A 15,246-nucleotide genomic window follows, 5' to 3' on the forward strand; every position below is an offset into this window, starting at 1 on the left:
CCGGGGGGGTGTGTGTGCAAAGGCAGCACGCGCGGCTCTCCGGGGGGGGAGGGGGGTGCAAAGGCAGCACGCGCGGCTCTCCCGGGGGTGCAAAGGCAGCACGCGCGGCTCTCGGGGTGGTGGGGGTGCAAAGGCAGCACGCGCGGCTCTCCGGGGGGGCGAGGGGGTGCAAAGGCAGCACGCGCGGCTCTCCCGGGGGGGCGAGGGGGTGCAAAGGCAGCACGCGCGGCTCTCGGGGTGGTGGGGGTGCAAAGGCAGCACGCGCGGCTCTCCCGGGGGGGCGAGGGGGTGCCAAGGCAGCACGCGCGGCTCTCGGGGTGGTGGGGGTGCAAAGGCAGCACGCGCGGCTCTCCCGGGGGGGCGAGGGGGTGCAAAGGCAGCACGCGCGGCTCTCCCCGGGGGGCGGGGGGGCTGCAAAGGCAGCACGCGCGGCTCTCCCCGGGGGGCGGGGGGGCTGCAAAGGCAGCACGCGCGGCTCTCCCCGGGGGGGCGAGGGGGTGCAAAGGCAGCACGCGCGGCTCTCGGGGGTGCAAACGCAGCCTCGCTCCACTGCGCGCCCGGGCCAGGGGCATTTTCCCCTCCGAGGGGCAGCGCAGCGAGGCGCGCAGTAACTTTTGGCGCCGCGCTCGCAGGCAGAGCCGGTGCTACCGAGCGAGGGAGGCGGGTCAGCGCGCAGCCCTCGGCGCCCTGCCCCGGCGGGGCGCATTGCCGCTGGAGCCCCGGGGCTGGGTCCCGCCCCTGCCCGGCTGCCATTGGACGCCTGCCCGGCTCGGGCACTCCCAGTGGCTGCCGGAGGTGCCCGTCAGCGGGAGGCTGCCCGGAGCCGGCAGGGGCAGAGCTGCAGCCCGGCGATGCGCTGGGGCCGGCGCGCCGGGGCCGGGATCGGGATGCTGCGCCCGCTCCCCTGCAGGTGGCTGGGCCAGGCTGCGCGCTGAACGCGCCGCCCCAGCGCACCCGAGCCGGCTCCGGGAGCCCGGCGCTGCCCGGCCGGAGCATGTCCAGGAAGAAAACCCTCAAGAGCAAGGGGGGGAGCAGCTCCTCGCCCCCCTCCGCGCTGTCCCCCGCCAAGGAGAACGGCCAAGCCGGCGGGGCGGCGGCGGCCAGAGCCAAGGGGGGCAGCAGCCGGCCCCGCCCGGAGCTGCCCCTCAACGGGGCGGTGCTGCCCAGCCGGCCCCCCCTGAGCAGCAGCGGGGAGTTCTACGACGTGGCCTTCAAGGTAAGGGCAGCGCCAGGGCTGCGACCCCAGGGCGGGACCCTGGAGCCCCGGGAGGGGCGCACGGAGCCCGGGGCTGGGGAGGGGACCCTGGAGCCCCGGGAGGGGCGCACGGAGCCGGGGCTGGGGAGGGGACCCTGGAGCCCCGGGAGGGGCGCACGGAGCCGGGGCTGGGGAGGGGACCCTGGAGCCCCGGGAGGGGCGCACGGAGCCGGGGCTGGGGAGGGGACCCTGGAGCGCCGGAAGGGGCGCACGAAGCCGGGGCTGGGGAGGGGACCCTGGAGCCCCGGGAGGGGCGCACGGAGCCGGGGCTGGGGGGGGGGACCCTGGAGCCCCGGGAGGGGCGCACGGAGCCGGGGCTGGGAGGGGACCCTGGAGCCCCGGGAGGGGCGCACGGAGCCCGGGGCTGGGGAGGGGACCCCTGGGCCAGGGCGCGCAGCCCGCAAAGTTTAGGGGGAGGACTAGGATGCTTGGAGGGAACCAGGGTGCCGAGTAGGGGCGCACCAAGCCCGGGGCTGGGGAGGGAGCCAGGCGGATACCCGGAGGGACGCCCCGAGCCAAGGGTTGGGGAGGGGACCCCTGGGCCAGGGCGCGCAGCCCGCAAAGTTTAGGGGGAGGACTAGGATGCTTGGAGGGAACCAGGGTGCCGGGTAGGGGCGCACCAAGCCCGGGGCTGGGGTGGGGAGTCCGGAGTGCACGGACCCGCTACTGCTGGGCGGGTCCCGGCGCGCACAGATTCAAAGGGGGTCGGAGGACCCCAGGGCGATATGTGTGGGAGAGTTTGGCCCCGGAACTTGGAGCGCGCTGGCCCACCGGGAGAGCCCGACTCCGGTAGCGGGGACCAGGCCGCCCCCCAAGTTTTAAGGCGCAGGAACCCGGCGTTGGTTGGCGCGGGCTGTTTGGGGGCTCAGGGAGGCTAGAGGAACGACCCGGCAGCCCCAGAGACCAGGAGAGGCCAGCGGGGTTCAGGAATAGGCTGCAGCCCGAGGCCAAGGTGTCCTGGCACACGGCACAGCCTCGGGGGAGAGCCCTGCGCTGGGTGCCGGCTCTGGGTGCCGGAAAATGGGGTGCAGTCGGGGTCCGTCCGGGAGTAGGTTGCAGAGGGTCAGGCTGTGGCTGCAGACAAGGGGAGCGGGGGGAACCATCTCCATGGGGGAATGGCAGCGGGGTACAGATGGGGGCGGGGTGGCTGGACATGTTAAATGAACCACTCCAGAGACCCCCCTCGCCCCTGGCAATGGGTCGGGGAGGCTCGAGGAAAGGGAGGGGATCCGCACGGAGATCAGCAGCTTCCCAGCCGGGAGTCTCCGCTCTAACTTTGATCCCAGGGAGGCTGGGCAGAGTCGGAAGGCGGCTTCACTCTGTCGGTGGAATAGAGCCCGGGAGCTCGGACTGAGAGCCGTGGAGCTGCACCTTAGCAGCCGCCGGGGAGGCGGGGAGTTTGGCTGGGTACAGAGGAGGGTCTCCCTGGAACCAGGGGGAAAGGGAGTTAGTGGAGAGGGTAAGAACAGATCTTCCTGTCGCCCCCACCCCAAACCTAACCCCTGGCACCCAGCCTGCTACTGCTATGACTTCCACCTATAAGGCTCCAGGAAAAGTTCTCCTACCCGGCCCAGAACCCTGGCTGTGGTGAGCCCTGCAGGCAGAGATTTCCCTTTGTTTTTCACCTACACTTTATTTTACTCTGGACATCTGTGCTAGTGTGTGCAGCAACCCCTCTTGGCTGGCACGGTCCCCCCCCTCCCTGTTAGGCCGTTCCCAAAGTGGTGCCCTGCTAGCTTCCAGGCTTCTGCAACCTCCCAGGCCCCTGCCCCAATGGGTCTGAAAAATGGGGTTGAAAAGAAATAGCTGAAGATGTTCCTGTCTTAACAGCCTGGTGACAAGATAACTAGTCAGTTATATGCCGTAGGGAACATGGGCATTAAGAGGTGCAGCGTTACCCTTTGTGATCTTGTAGCTTTGTGGCTTTCACTGGAACGTTAAAAAGTCGGTGTCCCCCTGTGTACAGCAGCTGCTCTTCCTTTGCCTGTTGAGTTCTGGAAGGGAGCTGCATTCTCTGTAGGGCAGTGGTGCCTCTTGTCCCCAGGCACTGGGCTAATTGTGGTACCAAGAGAGAATTAAAAACCTGCCCACAGTCTCTTGTGCAGGCGGCTACTGCAAATACAGTTCTTCTTTGTGCTTGTGGGGGAGAAGCTCCCTGAAAAACATACTTTGAAGGGGCACTGTTCAGATAATCTCGCCTCTAAACTCCGAATCATGCTCATTTCTCTTCTGATTCTTCATCCCTGGGCTGCAGCAATGAAATTAGATTGGCCAGTTTCACTCTCTGAGTCTCAGGCACAAGTGACTGGGATCCAGCAGGTGGTTTAAATGCAAATCCCTTCCCACCCCCCTTAAAAATCCTCCTTTTCTACTGACCTTTTACAATGACGAATCCAAAGCTTTCTGTTCCAATTAGGTATTGGAACCCTCTGGTTCCCCCTTAACAACATCTAAACTTGGCTTCTAAACCGAGATGACAGTGTTCCTCTAACCAGCTGCAATGTGCTGATTCTGCCTGCAGCTGATGGAATTTCATTAGTTTGTACCTTTTGCCTGGTCTGCGTCTCCTCTGTATTTCTGGCACCTATCACCACTGGATCTAAATGTCAATTCCAGTGCAGTCACAGGGCCCTCTGTTTGCCCACCTTGGAGCCCCCTGGTTTTGTTTGGCCTGAATCTGTAATTTCTCATGACCCAGCCTGCTCTGAGCCTTGCCTTAACCCAGTTCCCTCTGGCGTTGAGGATCAAGCTGTGTGGAAGCCAGTGCGGGTTGCAGCAAGGTGCGAACCTTGGCGCAGTGTATAAAGAGACTCGGTGCCTTTGGCACCCTGCACAGCCAGGACATGATAGAAATTCAGTGTGTGGCATGACAGATCAATTGCTTTTGGCTGAAGTGAATTCAGTGCTCCTGACACATCCGCAGCCCTGGAGCCTGAACGGTTCTGTTTCCTCTCCAGAGAAGGTGCAGCAGAGGCAGCAGCAGCAGCTCAAGCTTCCCTACCTCAGCACGGCCTCAGCTCTAGCTTGCAAGGCTCCTCTCTTGCTGTCCATCTCTCTGACCCATCCTGTCCTTGGTCTCTGCCGAGATGGCCAGCAAGAGGGCCAGGGACTGTCCGTTACCATGCTTTTTCCTGACTGGGACACCTGCTCCGTTAGGAACTGGATAGAAAACATCAAAGAGCTGCCAGCAGGAGCTACCAGCCTCTGACTGAATTTGGTCTGGCTTCATGTTTGAACGAGTGACAGAGATGAATGGCCCCGCAGCCCATAAAGAGCTGATTTGTAGGACTCTTATTCCCAGTCACTGGACGGCTCTAGTCCTCATCAGAGATCGTTGCTGTGTACAGGAGCGCAAGGCAGAGGCTACACTCTGACCTTTAATGCACTGGTGTACAACGGGCCTCACTTCAGGTCAAACGAACGATGTCCGCATATAACCTGAGATCAGATTCTGACTCCGTGGACCTTCCCCATCTCGCATTCTGGCATCTGCCCAAGATGATGAGAAACTCTGTGTGACGAACTGGGAAAGTTCTTAATGTTTTCTCCGAATACTGTATTGGTGCCTCAGTGTACCCATGGCAGTTCTTAAGTATCTGGCAGAGCAAAGGGCCAGTGCACCTAAATGCCTGACCCTCTGTCTCCTAGCAACTGATGGCCTGGGCCCCTCCTCTGCAAAGGTGCCAGCTGAAGGTGTTGGAGACAAAGGGATCAGGTGACCTCCTGGCCCGGGAAAGGGGCTGAGGAGAGAGGAGGGGCTGGGAGGGATTGTTAGTCTGGCTGGGGTCAGGGGTGGAGAGCAGACCTGGGGGTCTGGCTCACTGCCCCCCAGAATGAACCCAGCCAAGGGGTCCGGTTCGCTGTATCTACAAGCTCTGTTTTAGACCCTGTTCCTGTCATCAAATAAACCTCTGTTTTACTGGCTGGCTGAGAGTCACGTCTGACTGCAAAGTGGGGGTGCAGGGGTGGACTCGCTGTGGGAAGCGCACGGAGGGGCAGAGGATGCTGAATGCTCCAAGGAGAGACCCAGGAGGTGAAGCTGTGTGAGCTTCTTGCCCTAAACAAGTCTGCTCCAAGGGAGAGGAGGCTCCCCAAACTCCTGACTGGCTTGGTGGGGAGCAGTTCCAGAGCATCGCCCGGTGACTCCGTGATACTCTGCATCGGTCCAAATCCAAGTGACTTGCTAGCGAGTTGGTGTCTGTAAACCTATAAAGATTAAGCTCTTGTCCTGTCCTGTCCCCAGTTAATGAGCAAGTCAGATTTGTCCTGCTTGGCCTTTTGTTGTGAATAACAGCCCTGTGGGAACGTTGCTGATCCCACTAACTCCCTGCATTTGGGCAGACTCAGAATTCCAAGGCTGGAGTTGAGAAATGAACTTGGAGCTGGCCCTCTTGCCAGAAATCTAGACCAGAACTCCCTCCTGCTATGCAGGCAGCTATCTTAGCTGGAGAAAGAAGATTGTTTATTACAGGACACCAAGTGAGACTGATTTGCAGAGAGCTAATCTTTGTAAGGGAAGCCATCTGCTGCCTGGCTGGATTGACAAGCTCCATTTTTAAGGTTATAATGCATATAACATTGGGGTGTGTGTGCGTGTATCAGACCTTGGAACACAATGCTTTTGGGTACTGTTACAATTTACATACTAAGTCATAAAAGCGGGGTGGGGGTGGAGGTGGATGGGCAGCTGCTCAGGCACAGAACTCCCAGGATGAAATCCTGGCCCCGTCAATGGGAGTTTTGCCACTGAAATTGCACCTCTGGTTTCTAGTCCATCTTTGCCAGTGTCCCCACCGAGTGATCCTCAATAAGTCAGTTGTGGCCTGATCCAAAGCCCACTGAAAGCAAAGCTAGTCACTTGGCTCACTTCAGTGGGCTTTGGGGCAGGCCCGCAGAAGTACTGGGCATCCACAAATCCCAGTGAAGCTAATGGAATATGCAGGTGCTCAGCACCTTTAAAATTAGCCCACTGACTTCTCTTGGCTGTGTCCTGCTCCACTGAAGTGAATGAAACCTGAGTGTAGCTGTTACAGTTCTCCTATCTGTAAAACGGAGATGTGGCCCAGATCGTCCAAAGCTTTCAGGCCCCGTTACTGACTTGTGCACATGCTGCTGTTAATAGTGTGTAGCATCTAGGCTTGAGGACAATATCTCCAAACCATACATACTGGCTGTACGTCGTAAGAGCCCCCTGAGGATCTTTCTAGGGTTATTAATGTGTATTTTAAAAATTGCCGGGTTACATGGCACGTCTGGTTAAATAACATACCTTTGTACACCCAGAATAACTAGGGGTCAGATCCTGTTACCCTTACTCCTCCTGCAGTCCCAGTGACCTGCATGTAATGTAGGAATTGCCATAATGGATCAGACCCAAGGTCCATCTACCCCTGTATCCTGTCTCCAAGAGTGGCCAGTGCCAGATGCTTCAGAGGAAGGTGGAAGAACCGCACAGTAGCAAATATGGGATAATCTGTCACCCACATTAGGTGTCATCCTGGTCTCTAAAAGTCAGGGTTTGGCTTAAATCCTGAACTATTAGGTTTAATGTTGCTAACAAAAAATTTGGAAGGATTAATGTGTCAAAATATAACCGATCCCTTTTGGAATCTTGCTGAATTCTTGGCCTTAACAGGTGGCAATGATTTCCAACGTCTAATTACATGGTGGGTAAGAAAAAAATAGTCACTCTTATCAGTTTTGCATTTACCACCGTTCTATTTTATTAAATGGATCACTTGATGATTACCTCCTCTGTTCATTCCCTCTGAAGCACCTGGCACTGGCCGCTGTGGGAAGACAGGATACTGAGCTAGATGGACCTTTGGTCTGACCCAGTATGGCCATTCTTATGTCCCCTTATTTTTGTGTTATGACACAGAGAGAACAGAAGCTCTCAAAGCATCTCTCTCTAATGAAAGTGGTTGAGGTTTGTAGCATACTGTCTTTTGCCAGGGTCCTAAAGTTATCTGCTGTAAGTGTCATGTGAAAAGCAGCATTTGGCCATTGCAAGGCAGATTTGTGGATGTCGTAGCAATCTGTACAGGGGATTTTTCTTCCCTTGGTCAAAGTCAGACACCAAGGGGGTGTCTCTTTAATCTCGGACAAGTGATAATTTTTAATAACTTTTTTTAAAAGTAGAAACCTTGTTCTCACTCCTGGCCTTGAGGAAAAATGAATCTAACTGTAGCACCAAGCCTGCAAAGATGGAGGCATGTGTTTAACTTTGAGTGTCTGAGTAATCCCGTTAACATCAGTGGGGTCTTCGGTGCTGGGACCAGTCTCGGTAGTTAGGTTTCCCTAAGGAAAGCCCTCCTCCTCCTTTTTACAATAAAGTCTAACTTGCGTTGCGCTCGGTTTTTTGTCGTAGGTGATGTTGGTTGGTGACTCTGGGGTTGGCAAAACCTGCCTTCTGGTGCGGTTTAAAGATGGCGCTTTCCTGGCCGGCAGCTTCATTTCTACGGTTGGAATTGACTTCAGGGTAAGGTGCTGTTGAACAGCTTTATACAATGTTGCTTTTTCGAGGTGTCCCTCCTTCCCCCGACCCTCCTTCTTGTATTCAACTATTCCGTGAGTAGCAAATGCCAACCTCCAAGTTCTCAGGGTGAGGAAGATTTCCTCCTCAGCTGCTGCTAAAGCACTGTCAGGGTTACACACATGTGCTTTGCACAGTCGTTGCTTTGTCTGCCCTAGTGGAGTGTCAGAATGTGATGTATTGCCATCTCAGGGTGTGGGGAAACGGGTTTTCTGTTGCCATACGCTAGTAATAGCCTGGGAAATTCGGATGGGAGAAGCAGAAGCTTCATATTTTCTGTTTTAAGATGCTGCTTTGATGTATGTGTATTGGGATGTCATAATCACAGGCATATGACCTCACTGCAGGGTCTAGCATGAGTTGAAAACCTCAGCGGGTAGGAGAGAGCTTCAATCAGACCCATATAGCTAGGCTGTTAACAATGGGAACAGTGCTTGATGTGTGCCAAGGCTGAGCCCCGGCACCTCTGGGTTTGGCAGTCCATAGCCCCGGCACCTCTGGGCTTCCTGCGTCAGTTATGAATGTTAAAAAGTTGCTTGAGCTGCAGCACCACTTCCATTACAAATTAAGCGCTGAGTGGGACATAGGAAAATACTGGCAGAGGGAATGTTTCGTTTAATCTCCACCCTCCCTGCTGTTCTTTTTCGAAGCCTGCTTGGGGGCAGTGCTTCCTTTTCGGGTATGCCTGGTGTCTGTGCGGTGCATCAGCCCCAAGCTGTGGGAAGGGCTCTCTGATATGCAGGAGGCCGCATCTGAAAGTGTGTTTTGTTTGTCTGTGTTACAGTGTGGGTTACGCTGCAGCAGCCACACCACTTTAGGCTGATCTCAAAAGCAAAGTAGAATCAGGCCTGGCCCCATGGCATAGGGACCCACGGGCAAAGCAGACTAGGGCACTGCTGGAAGTGATGTTGCTGACACCGGGACATACTTGTCCCTCCAAGCCTGTGTGACCCTGGGTCCTAGCACAGTTCTGGGGAGCCCAGGTGCTGATCAGTATTGGCTTCACAGAAGATCTGAAACCGAGGTCCTGATTATTCATGGTTACTAAAGGGCCACATAGCATCCTTCATTCACAAATTTCTGATAGTGTCTTGGGGAACTACATTCTGTGTGCCTGCATTCCTCCTGTTGTTTTAACTTAATACAGTAGCTGCACTCCAGGAAGTCATGTGCTGTTCAGTGGACATTGATCAGTGAAATTTGTCCCCAGATTTAGGTTTTATATTATAAGCTTTTTTAAAAAAGAAAAACAGAAAACCAATCTAAATATTTCTATCGATATTTAAAAAAATAACTTAAATGGAAACTCTTTTTGCAAACAGAAAATTTGCAACCAGAACTTTGCAGCACTGTGCTAGTGCTCGGGAGTGAAAATTAGTGGGAATTGACTGTGACTCTCCAATCTATTTTCTTTGTCTGAGCTGAGAAATGCAAAAAATAAAGAGGCAGCATAAATTGTGCCTAGTTAATGAGATGTGTAACATTCTTTCAGTTTTAGTAATCTAAGGTGGTGTGAGTAAGAGAGAGGAAGAAATTCCACTCCCTTAATAGTATGATTATTATTTTTAGACCTGACTGTCCTTTTAAACAGCTGCTACATTTCTCCTCAAAGGTGCTTGCATTTGTATGGTGTGAATATATTGATTGGCAAGAGGTTCCTGGGCAATGTGCAGTGTTTCCTATTGATATAGTACTTCTCATCCCAATCCACGATATTAAAGAAGGCCTCCTGTTTTATAATGGGTCTTCCTTGGGTTCGAAATCGGGGGTTCACAACCACCTGCCTGTCCCATGTTGCTAAAGGGGAGGGGAGTCCCAGCTAGAGCCTGCTACATGGAGTTGAAGGGCAGCTCTGGCGGACTCTCATATGGAAAAGGTTGCGCGTCACTAGCATATCACTGTATCAGTGGGAGCAAAGCCTGCTCGAGCAGGTCAGCATGAATACAGAGTCCTTCAAGGCTGGAGGGGCTGGGAAAGGAGCCCACCTTGGAAAGGTGGCTGGTAGAGCTTTCGTTTCTCAATGCGCACATCCCCTAGTCATCCGTGAGACGCCCAGCACGCAAACGGAGCTGGGATACTTTGCTCTCCTGCAGCCCCACCTCTGGAGCCTGAAAAGAAACGTGCTGCGTGAGCCGCTCAGCCAAAGATACCCTCACGGAGCCCATCAGTATTCCAAACCTGTCGTGTCAACAGCCTGGATATGAATGCGAATAATGAGGGAATGAAATGGATTTGTCTCCCCTCATTAGCACCAGACATAGTGTTTACCTGAATGTTAAACGTAAATAAACAAGAACCCAGCAATCCGAGAGAAGGGCTGATGGCAGCGCGGGCAGCGTGCTTTGGTGAGATGGAGCTGGAGAGCATGTTGCAGCAGATCCTGTGTTGTTGCTTATGGCAGCCTTGTGCTGTTGAGTTGCACGTTTCCTGAGTTCTCTCAGCATTTCAAAGCCCCTCGGCTCCCTGGTGCATTGACTTGGCGTATGCCAGCTCCTCAGCTGCCAGCTGCATTCTTCCCGTTCAGGACTGAGAACTGCCACCACGGGTACCCCCATCTAACTCAGGCTTGCTGCTAAATTTCAAGGAGCCCTTTCAACGTGCCACCGCACAGGCCCAGCTTTCCAAACAGTCAGCCAGAGAAAATATGTCTCTTTAAACGTAATAGTTTTGTGTATGTTTCATTCTGGTGACAGCCCTGGAGGCTGGAGACCTCAGCTGATCTGCAGAACAGTTAAACCACGGGCAACCACAGCGCACACGTGCCATTATGTGTCTGCTGTTACCTGGACGTGACCAATTCAGGGAGCAAGGGAGGTCAGCCTCCGTGGCCCACTGTCATGGAGTGTGGGGGAGTCCGGCCCTGCACCCCTCTTCCGGGGACCCACAGTGACTCTCGGCCAGCCAGTAAAACAGAAGGTTTATTGGACAACAGGAACACAGGTTACAGCAGAGGTTGCAGGCACAGTCAGGACCCCTCCACCGAGTCCTTCTGGGCTTTCAGGGTGCTTGGATCCTAGCTAGGATACCCTGAATTCCGCCCATCCAGCCCCAAGCCCAAACTCAAACTGCTTCCCTCCTGCCACTCCCTTCCTTTGTGCCCTTCCCGGGCAAAGGGTTGACCTTTCCCCTCCCTTACCTAGTTCAGGTTACAGGCCCTGGCATCGTCCATCCCCTAAAGTCCTCCCCTGCTCTCCCACTCCCCACACAGACAGTCCCTACTGCATCACATCTCTCCCCCCTTCGAGACTGAACTGAGCGGGGTCACTCTGCCCAGTGACCTGGGGAAGTTCAGGGTCCCCTCTCCGGGACAACGCATCCGCTATCAGGTTGGCACTTCCCTTCACATGGACCACGTCCATGTCATAGTCCTGCAGGAGCAGGCTCCACCTCAGGAGCTTGGCGTTGGCTCCTTTCATCTGGTGCAGCCAGGTCAGGGGAGAGTGGTCGGTGTACACGGTGAAGTGTCGCCCAAAGAGATATGGCTCTAGCTTCTTAAGGGCCCACACCATGGCCAGGCATTCCTTCTCGATGGCCGCGTAGCTTTGTTCCCAGGGTAGCAGCTTCTTACTCAGGTACACGATGGGGTGTCTCTCCCCCTTTTCATCCTCCTGCATTAACACTGCCCCCAGTCCCGTGTCTGAGGCATCGGTGAACACCATAAAGGGTTTGTCAAAATCTGGGTTTGCCAGAACTGGGCCACTAACCAGAGCCTCCTTCAGCGCCTGGAAAGCCTCCTGGCACTGCTCAGTCCAGATCACCTTGTCTGGCTTTCCCTTTTTGCACAGTTCAGTGATGGGGCCGGCTATGGCACTAAAGTGGGGCACGAACCTTCGATAGTACCCCGCCATCCCAATAAAGGCCTGGACCTGCTTTTTGATTACCTCCATGTTGGCTGGTTCCGGCTTCAGGCAGCCGCTCCCCACCCGATGGCCCAGGTAAGATACTTCAGCCATCCCCACCTTGCACTTCTCAGCCTTTACTGTTAACCCAGCCTTTCGGAGTCGGTCCAGGACTTGTTTAACCTGGGACATGTGGTCCTCCCAGGTCTGGCTGAAGACGCAGATGTCGTCAATATACGCCACAGCAAAACTCTCCATCCCCCTCAGTAGCTGATCCACCAGGCGCTGGAAGGTGGCTGGCGCTCCCTTGAGGCCGAAGGGCAGGGTCAGAAACTCATAGAGCCCCAGAGGGGTGATAAAGGCCAATTTCAGCCTGGCATCTGCGTCCAGCGGCACTTGCCAGTAGCCTTTGGTAAGATCCATAGTGGTGAGGTACCGAGCACCTCCCAGCTTGTCTAGGAGCTCGTCAGGCCTGGGCATAGGGTAGGCATCAGATACGGTGATGGCATTGAGCTTTCGATAGTCAACACAGAACCGGATTGACCCATCCTTCTTGGGGACCAGCACCACTGGCGAGGCCCAAGGGCTGGAAGACGGCTGGATCACCCCCAAAGCCAGCATGTCCCTGACCTCTCTTTCAAGATCCTGGGCAGTTTTACCAGTGACCCGAAAAGGGGAGCATCTTATAGGGGAATGTGACCCAGTCTCCACCCAGGGGACAGTCAAATTAGTGCGTCCAGGCTGGTTGGAAAACAGCTGTTGGTATAGATGCAGCACCCCTCTGATCTCAGCGTGCTGGCCCGGGGTCAGCTGATCAGAGAGGGGAATCGCCTCCAGGGGGAACCAGCTTTTGTCCCAGGGAATAGATCCACTAAGGGGTCATCTCCCTGCCCCTCCCAATGTCCACACACGGCCAACACCACATTCCCCCTGTCATAGTATGGTTTCATCATGTTCACATGGTATACCCGACGGTGATGTGCCCGGTTTGACAGCTCCACCACATAGTTTACCTCATTCAGTTGCTTGATAACCTTGAAGGGCCCTTCCCAGGCGGCCTGGAGTTTGTTTCTCCTCACGGGGATGAGAACCATCACCTGATCTCCGGTGGCGAAGGCACGGGCCTGTGCCATGCGGTCATACCAGACCTTCTGCCTCCTCTGGGCTCGGGCCAGATTCTCCCTGGCCAGGCCCATGAGCTCGGCCAGTCTTTCCCGGAAGGTCAGGACATACTCCACCACTGACTCTCCCTCGGGAGAGGCCTTCCCCTCCCATTCGTCCCTCATCAGGTGTAGGGGCCCCCTTACCCGCCTTCCATACAACAGTTCGAAAGGTGAAAACCCGGTAGATTCCTGGGGCACCTCCCTGTACGCGAACAGCAGGTGAGGTAAGTACTTGTCCCAATCCTGCGGGTGCTGGTTCATAAATGTTTTTAGCATCATCTTCAGCGTCCTGTTGAACCTTTCTACCAGCCCGTTGGACTGGGGGTGATACGCTGAGGCCCAGTTGTGCTGGACCCCACATTTCTGCCATAAGGACCGGAGCAGGGCCGACATGAAGTTGGACCCCTGGTCCGTTAAGACCTCCTTGGGGAACCCCACCCGGCTGAAAATTGTCAGCAGCGCATCTGCCACTGTGTCGGCTTCGATAGAGGACAAGGCCACCGCCTCGGGGTAGCGAGTGGCAAAATCCATCACCACCAGGATGTATTTCTTCCCTGACCGGGTCATCTTGCTGAGGGGTCCCACTATGTCCATGGCCACCTTCTGGAAAGGTTCTTCTATGATGGGTAAAGGCCTCAAAGCCGCTTTCCCCTTGTCCCGGGCCTTCCCCACCCTCTGGCAGGGGTCACAGGATTGGCAGTACTGTCGGACATGGGTAAAGACCCCAGGCCAGTAAAAGTTCTGTAGCAGCCTCTGCCTGGTGCGCCGGATTCCCTGGTGCTCTGCGAGAGGGATGTCATGGGCCAGGTACAGCAGCTTGTGACGAAACTTCTGGGGAACCACCAGCTGCCTCCTGATCCCCAATGACTCTACTTCCCCTGGGGGAGCCCATTCTCGGTACAGGAACCCCTTCTCCCACAGGAACCTCTCCTTGCAACCTCTCCTCATGGTCTGTACCGCACTAAGGTCAGCCCGGTCCCGGTGCTTCCGCAAGGAGGGATCTTTCTGCAACTCGGCCTGGAACTCAGCAGCTGGGACAGGGATGGGGACCGGCTCTCTCTTGCTGTCTGGGTCTGAGGCCGCAGCCTCTCTGCACCGTGCCCCTGGGCGTTCCCCGCTCCCTGGGTTAGGGTCCTGCACCTCGGGTCGAGTACCTTCCCCGTTGTCGGGGTGCAGTGCCCTTTGCTGACTCTGACTACGAGTCATGACCAGGGCACTCTGGGTGTTACTAGGCCAGTTCTCGAGGTCCCCTCCCATTAACACGTCAGTGGGCAAATATCGGTGTACCCCCACATCCTTGGGGCTCTCCTTGGCCCCCCATTTCAGGTGTACCCTTGCCACGAGCACCTTGAATGGGGTCCCGCCCACGCCCATCAGGGTCAGGTAGGTGTCAGGCACCATCCGATCTGAGGCCACTACCTCGGGCCGGGCCAACGTCACTTCTGCGCCCGTGTCCCAGTACCCAGTGACCTTCCTCCCATCTACCTCCAGGGAAACAATGCACTCCTTCCGGAGGGGCAGCCCCGCGCCCACCCGATAAACCAAAAACCCGGAGCCTGGAGCATCCACAGGTGGTATGTTGCCAGCCCCCCTTTCCTGGGAATGTAGCCCCTCCTCCGATTGGGTTTTTACCCAGTCCACCCTCTGTGGGTTGGGTCTGCTTGGTCTGTCCCTGAGCTTGGGGCACTGGGCCCGTATGTGACCTCGTTGGCCACAGCGATAGCAGCCCATGTCTCGTGGGTCCCCTTGAGTGGGTCGGAGGGACCTGCCGCTGGATGTTCCCCTTTTGGGGGAGTTCTTCATAGGACCCCGCTGGGTGGTCCCATGATGACTCTCTCTCTGCGTTGAGGCAGGCTTGCTCCTTCGAGACTCCTCCCTGCCATCCCCTGCCCGACTGTCCACAAATTGGTCGGCCAGCTGGCCTGCGTGCTGTGGGTTCTCCGGCTTCTGGTCCATCAACCACAGCCTCAAGTCGGACGGGCACTGCTCGTACAGGTGCTCCAGTAGGAATAGGTCAAGCAGGTCCTCTTTAGTTTGGGCCCCAGCTGTCCACCTGCGGGCATACCCCTGTGCCCGGTTGACCAGTTGTAGGTATGTGACCTCACGGGTTTTACGCTGGCTCCGGAACTTTTTCCGGTACATCTCAGGAGTCAGCCCAAACTCGCGGAGCAGGGCCTGTTTGAACAGTTCGTAGTCCCCTGCCTCCGCCCCTTTCAGTCGGCTGTACACCTCCACGGCTGTGGAGTCCAGTAAGGGGGTGAGAACTGCGATCCTGTCTGCAGGGTCAACCCTGTGCAGCTCGCAGGCATTCTCAAAGGCCGTCAGGAAGGTATCTATGTCCTCCCCCTCCTTACGCCGGGGCAGCAAGTGCTTATCAAAGCTCTTTGTAGGCTTGGGTCCCCCCTCACTCACCGCAGCTGGGGCCCCACTGCTCGCCAGCCGGGCCAGCTCCAG

The 15,246-nt window shown here is 56.3% G+C and overlaps 1 protein-coding gene across 2 annotated transcripts in view; it reads left to right on the plus strand.

Annotated features, from left to right (window-relative positions):
- Positions 1 to 945: 945 nt before the first annotated feature.
- Positions 946 to 15,246, plus strand: part of RAB26 (RAB26, member RAS oncogene family) — a 239,763-nt gene continuing 225,462 nt past the window's right edge. For both annotated transcript variants that reach the window (XR_004002399.1, XM_030578410.1), the window contains exons 1-2: positions 946 to 1,216; positions 7,626 to 7,736. Coding sequence is in view for 1 of the 2 variants with exons in the window: in XM_030578410.1 (XP_030434270.1) it covers positions 995 to 1,216; positions 7,626 to 7,736 (333 nt within the window). In the remaining variant the exon portion in view is untranslated. The remainder of the gene's footprint in view (positions 1,217 to 7,625; positions 7,737 to 15,246) is intronic.

This window comes from Gopherus evgoodei, chromosome 10 (assembly GCF_007399415.2).
Source record: "Gopherus evgoodei ecotype Sinaloan lineage chromosome 10, rGopEvg1_v1.p, whole genome shotgun sequence".
NCBI classification, from domain to species: Eukaryota; Metazoa; Chordata; order Testudines; family Testudinidae; genus Gopherus; species Gopherus evgoodei.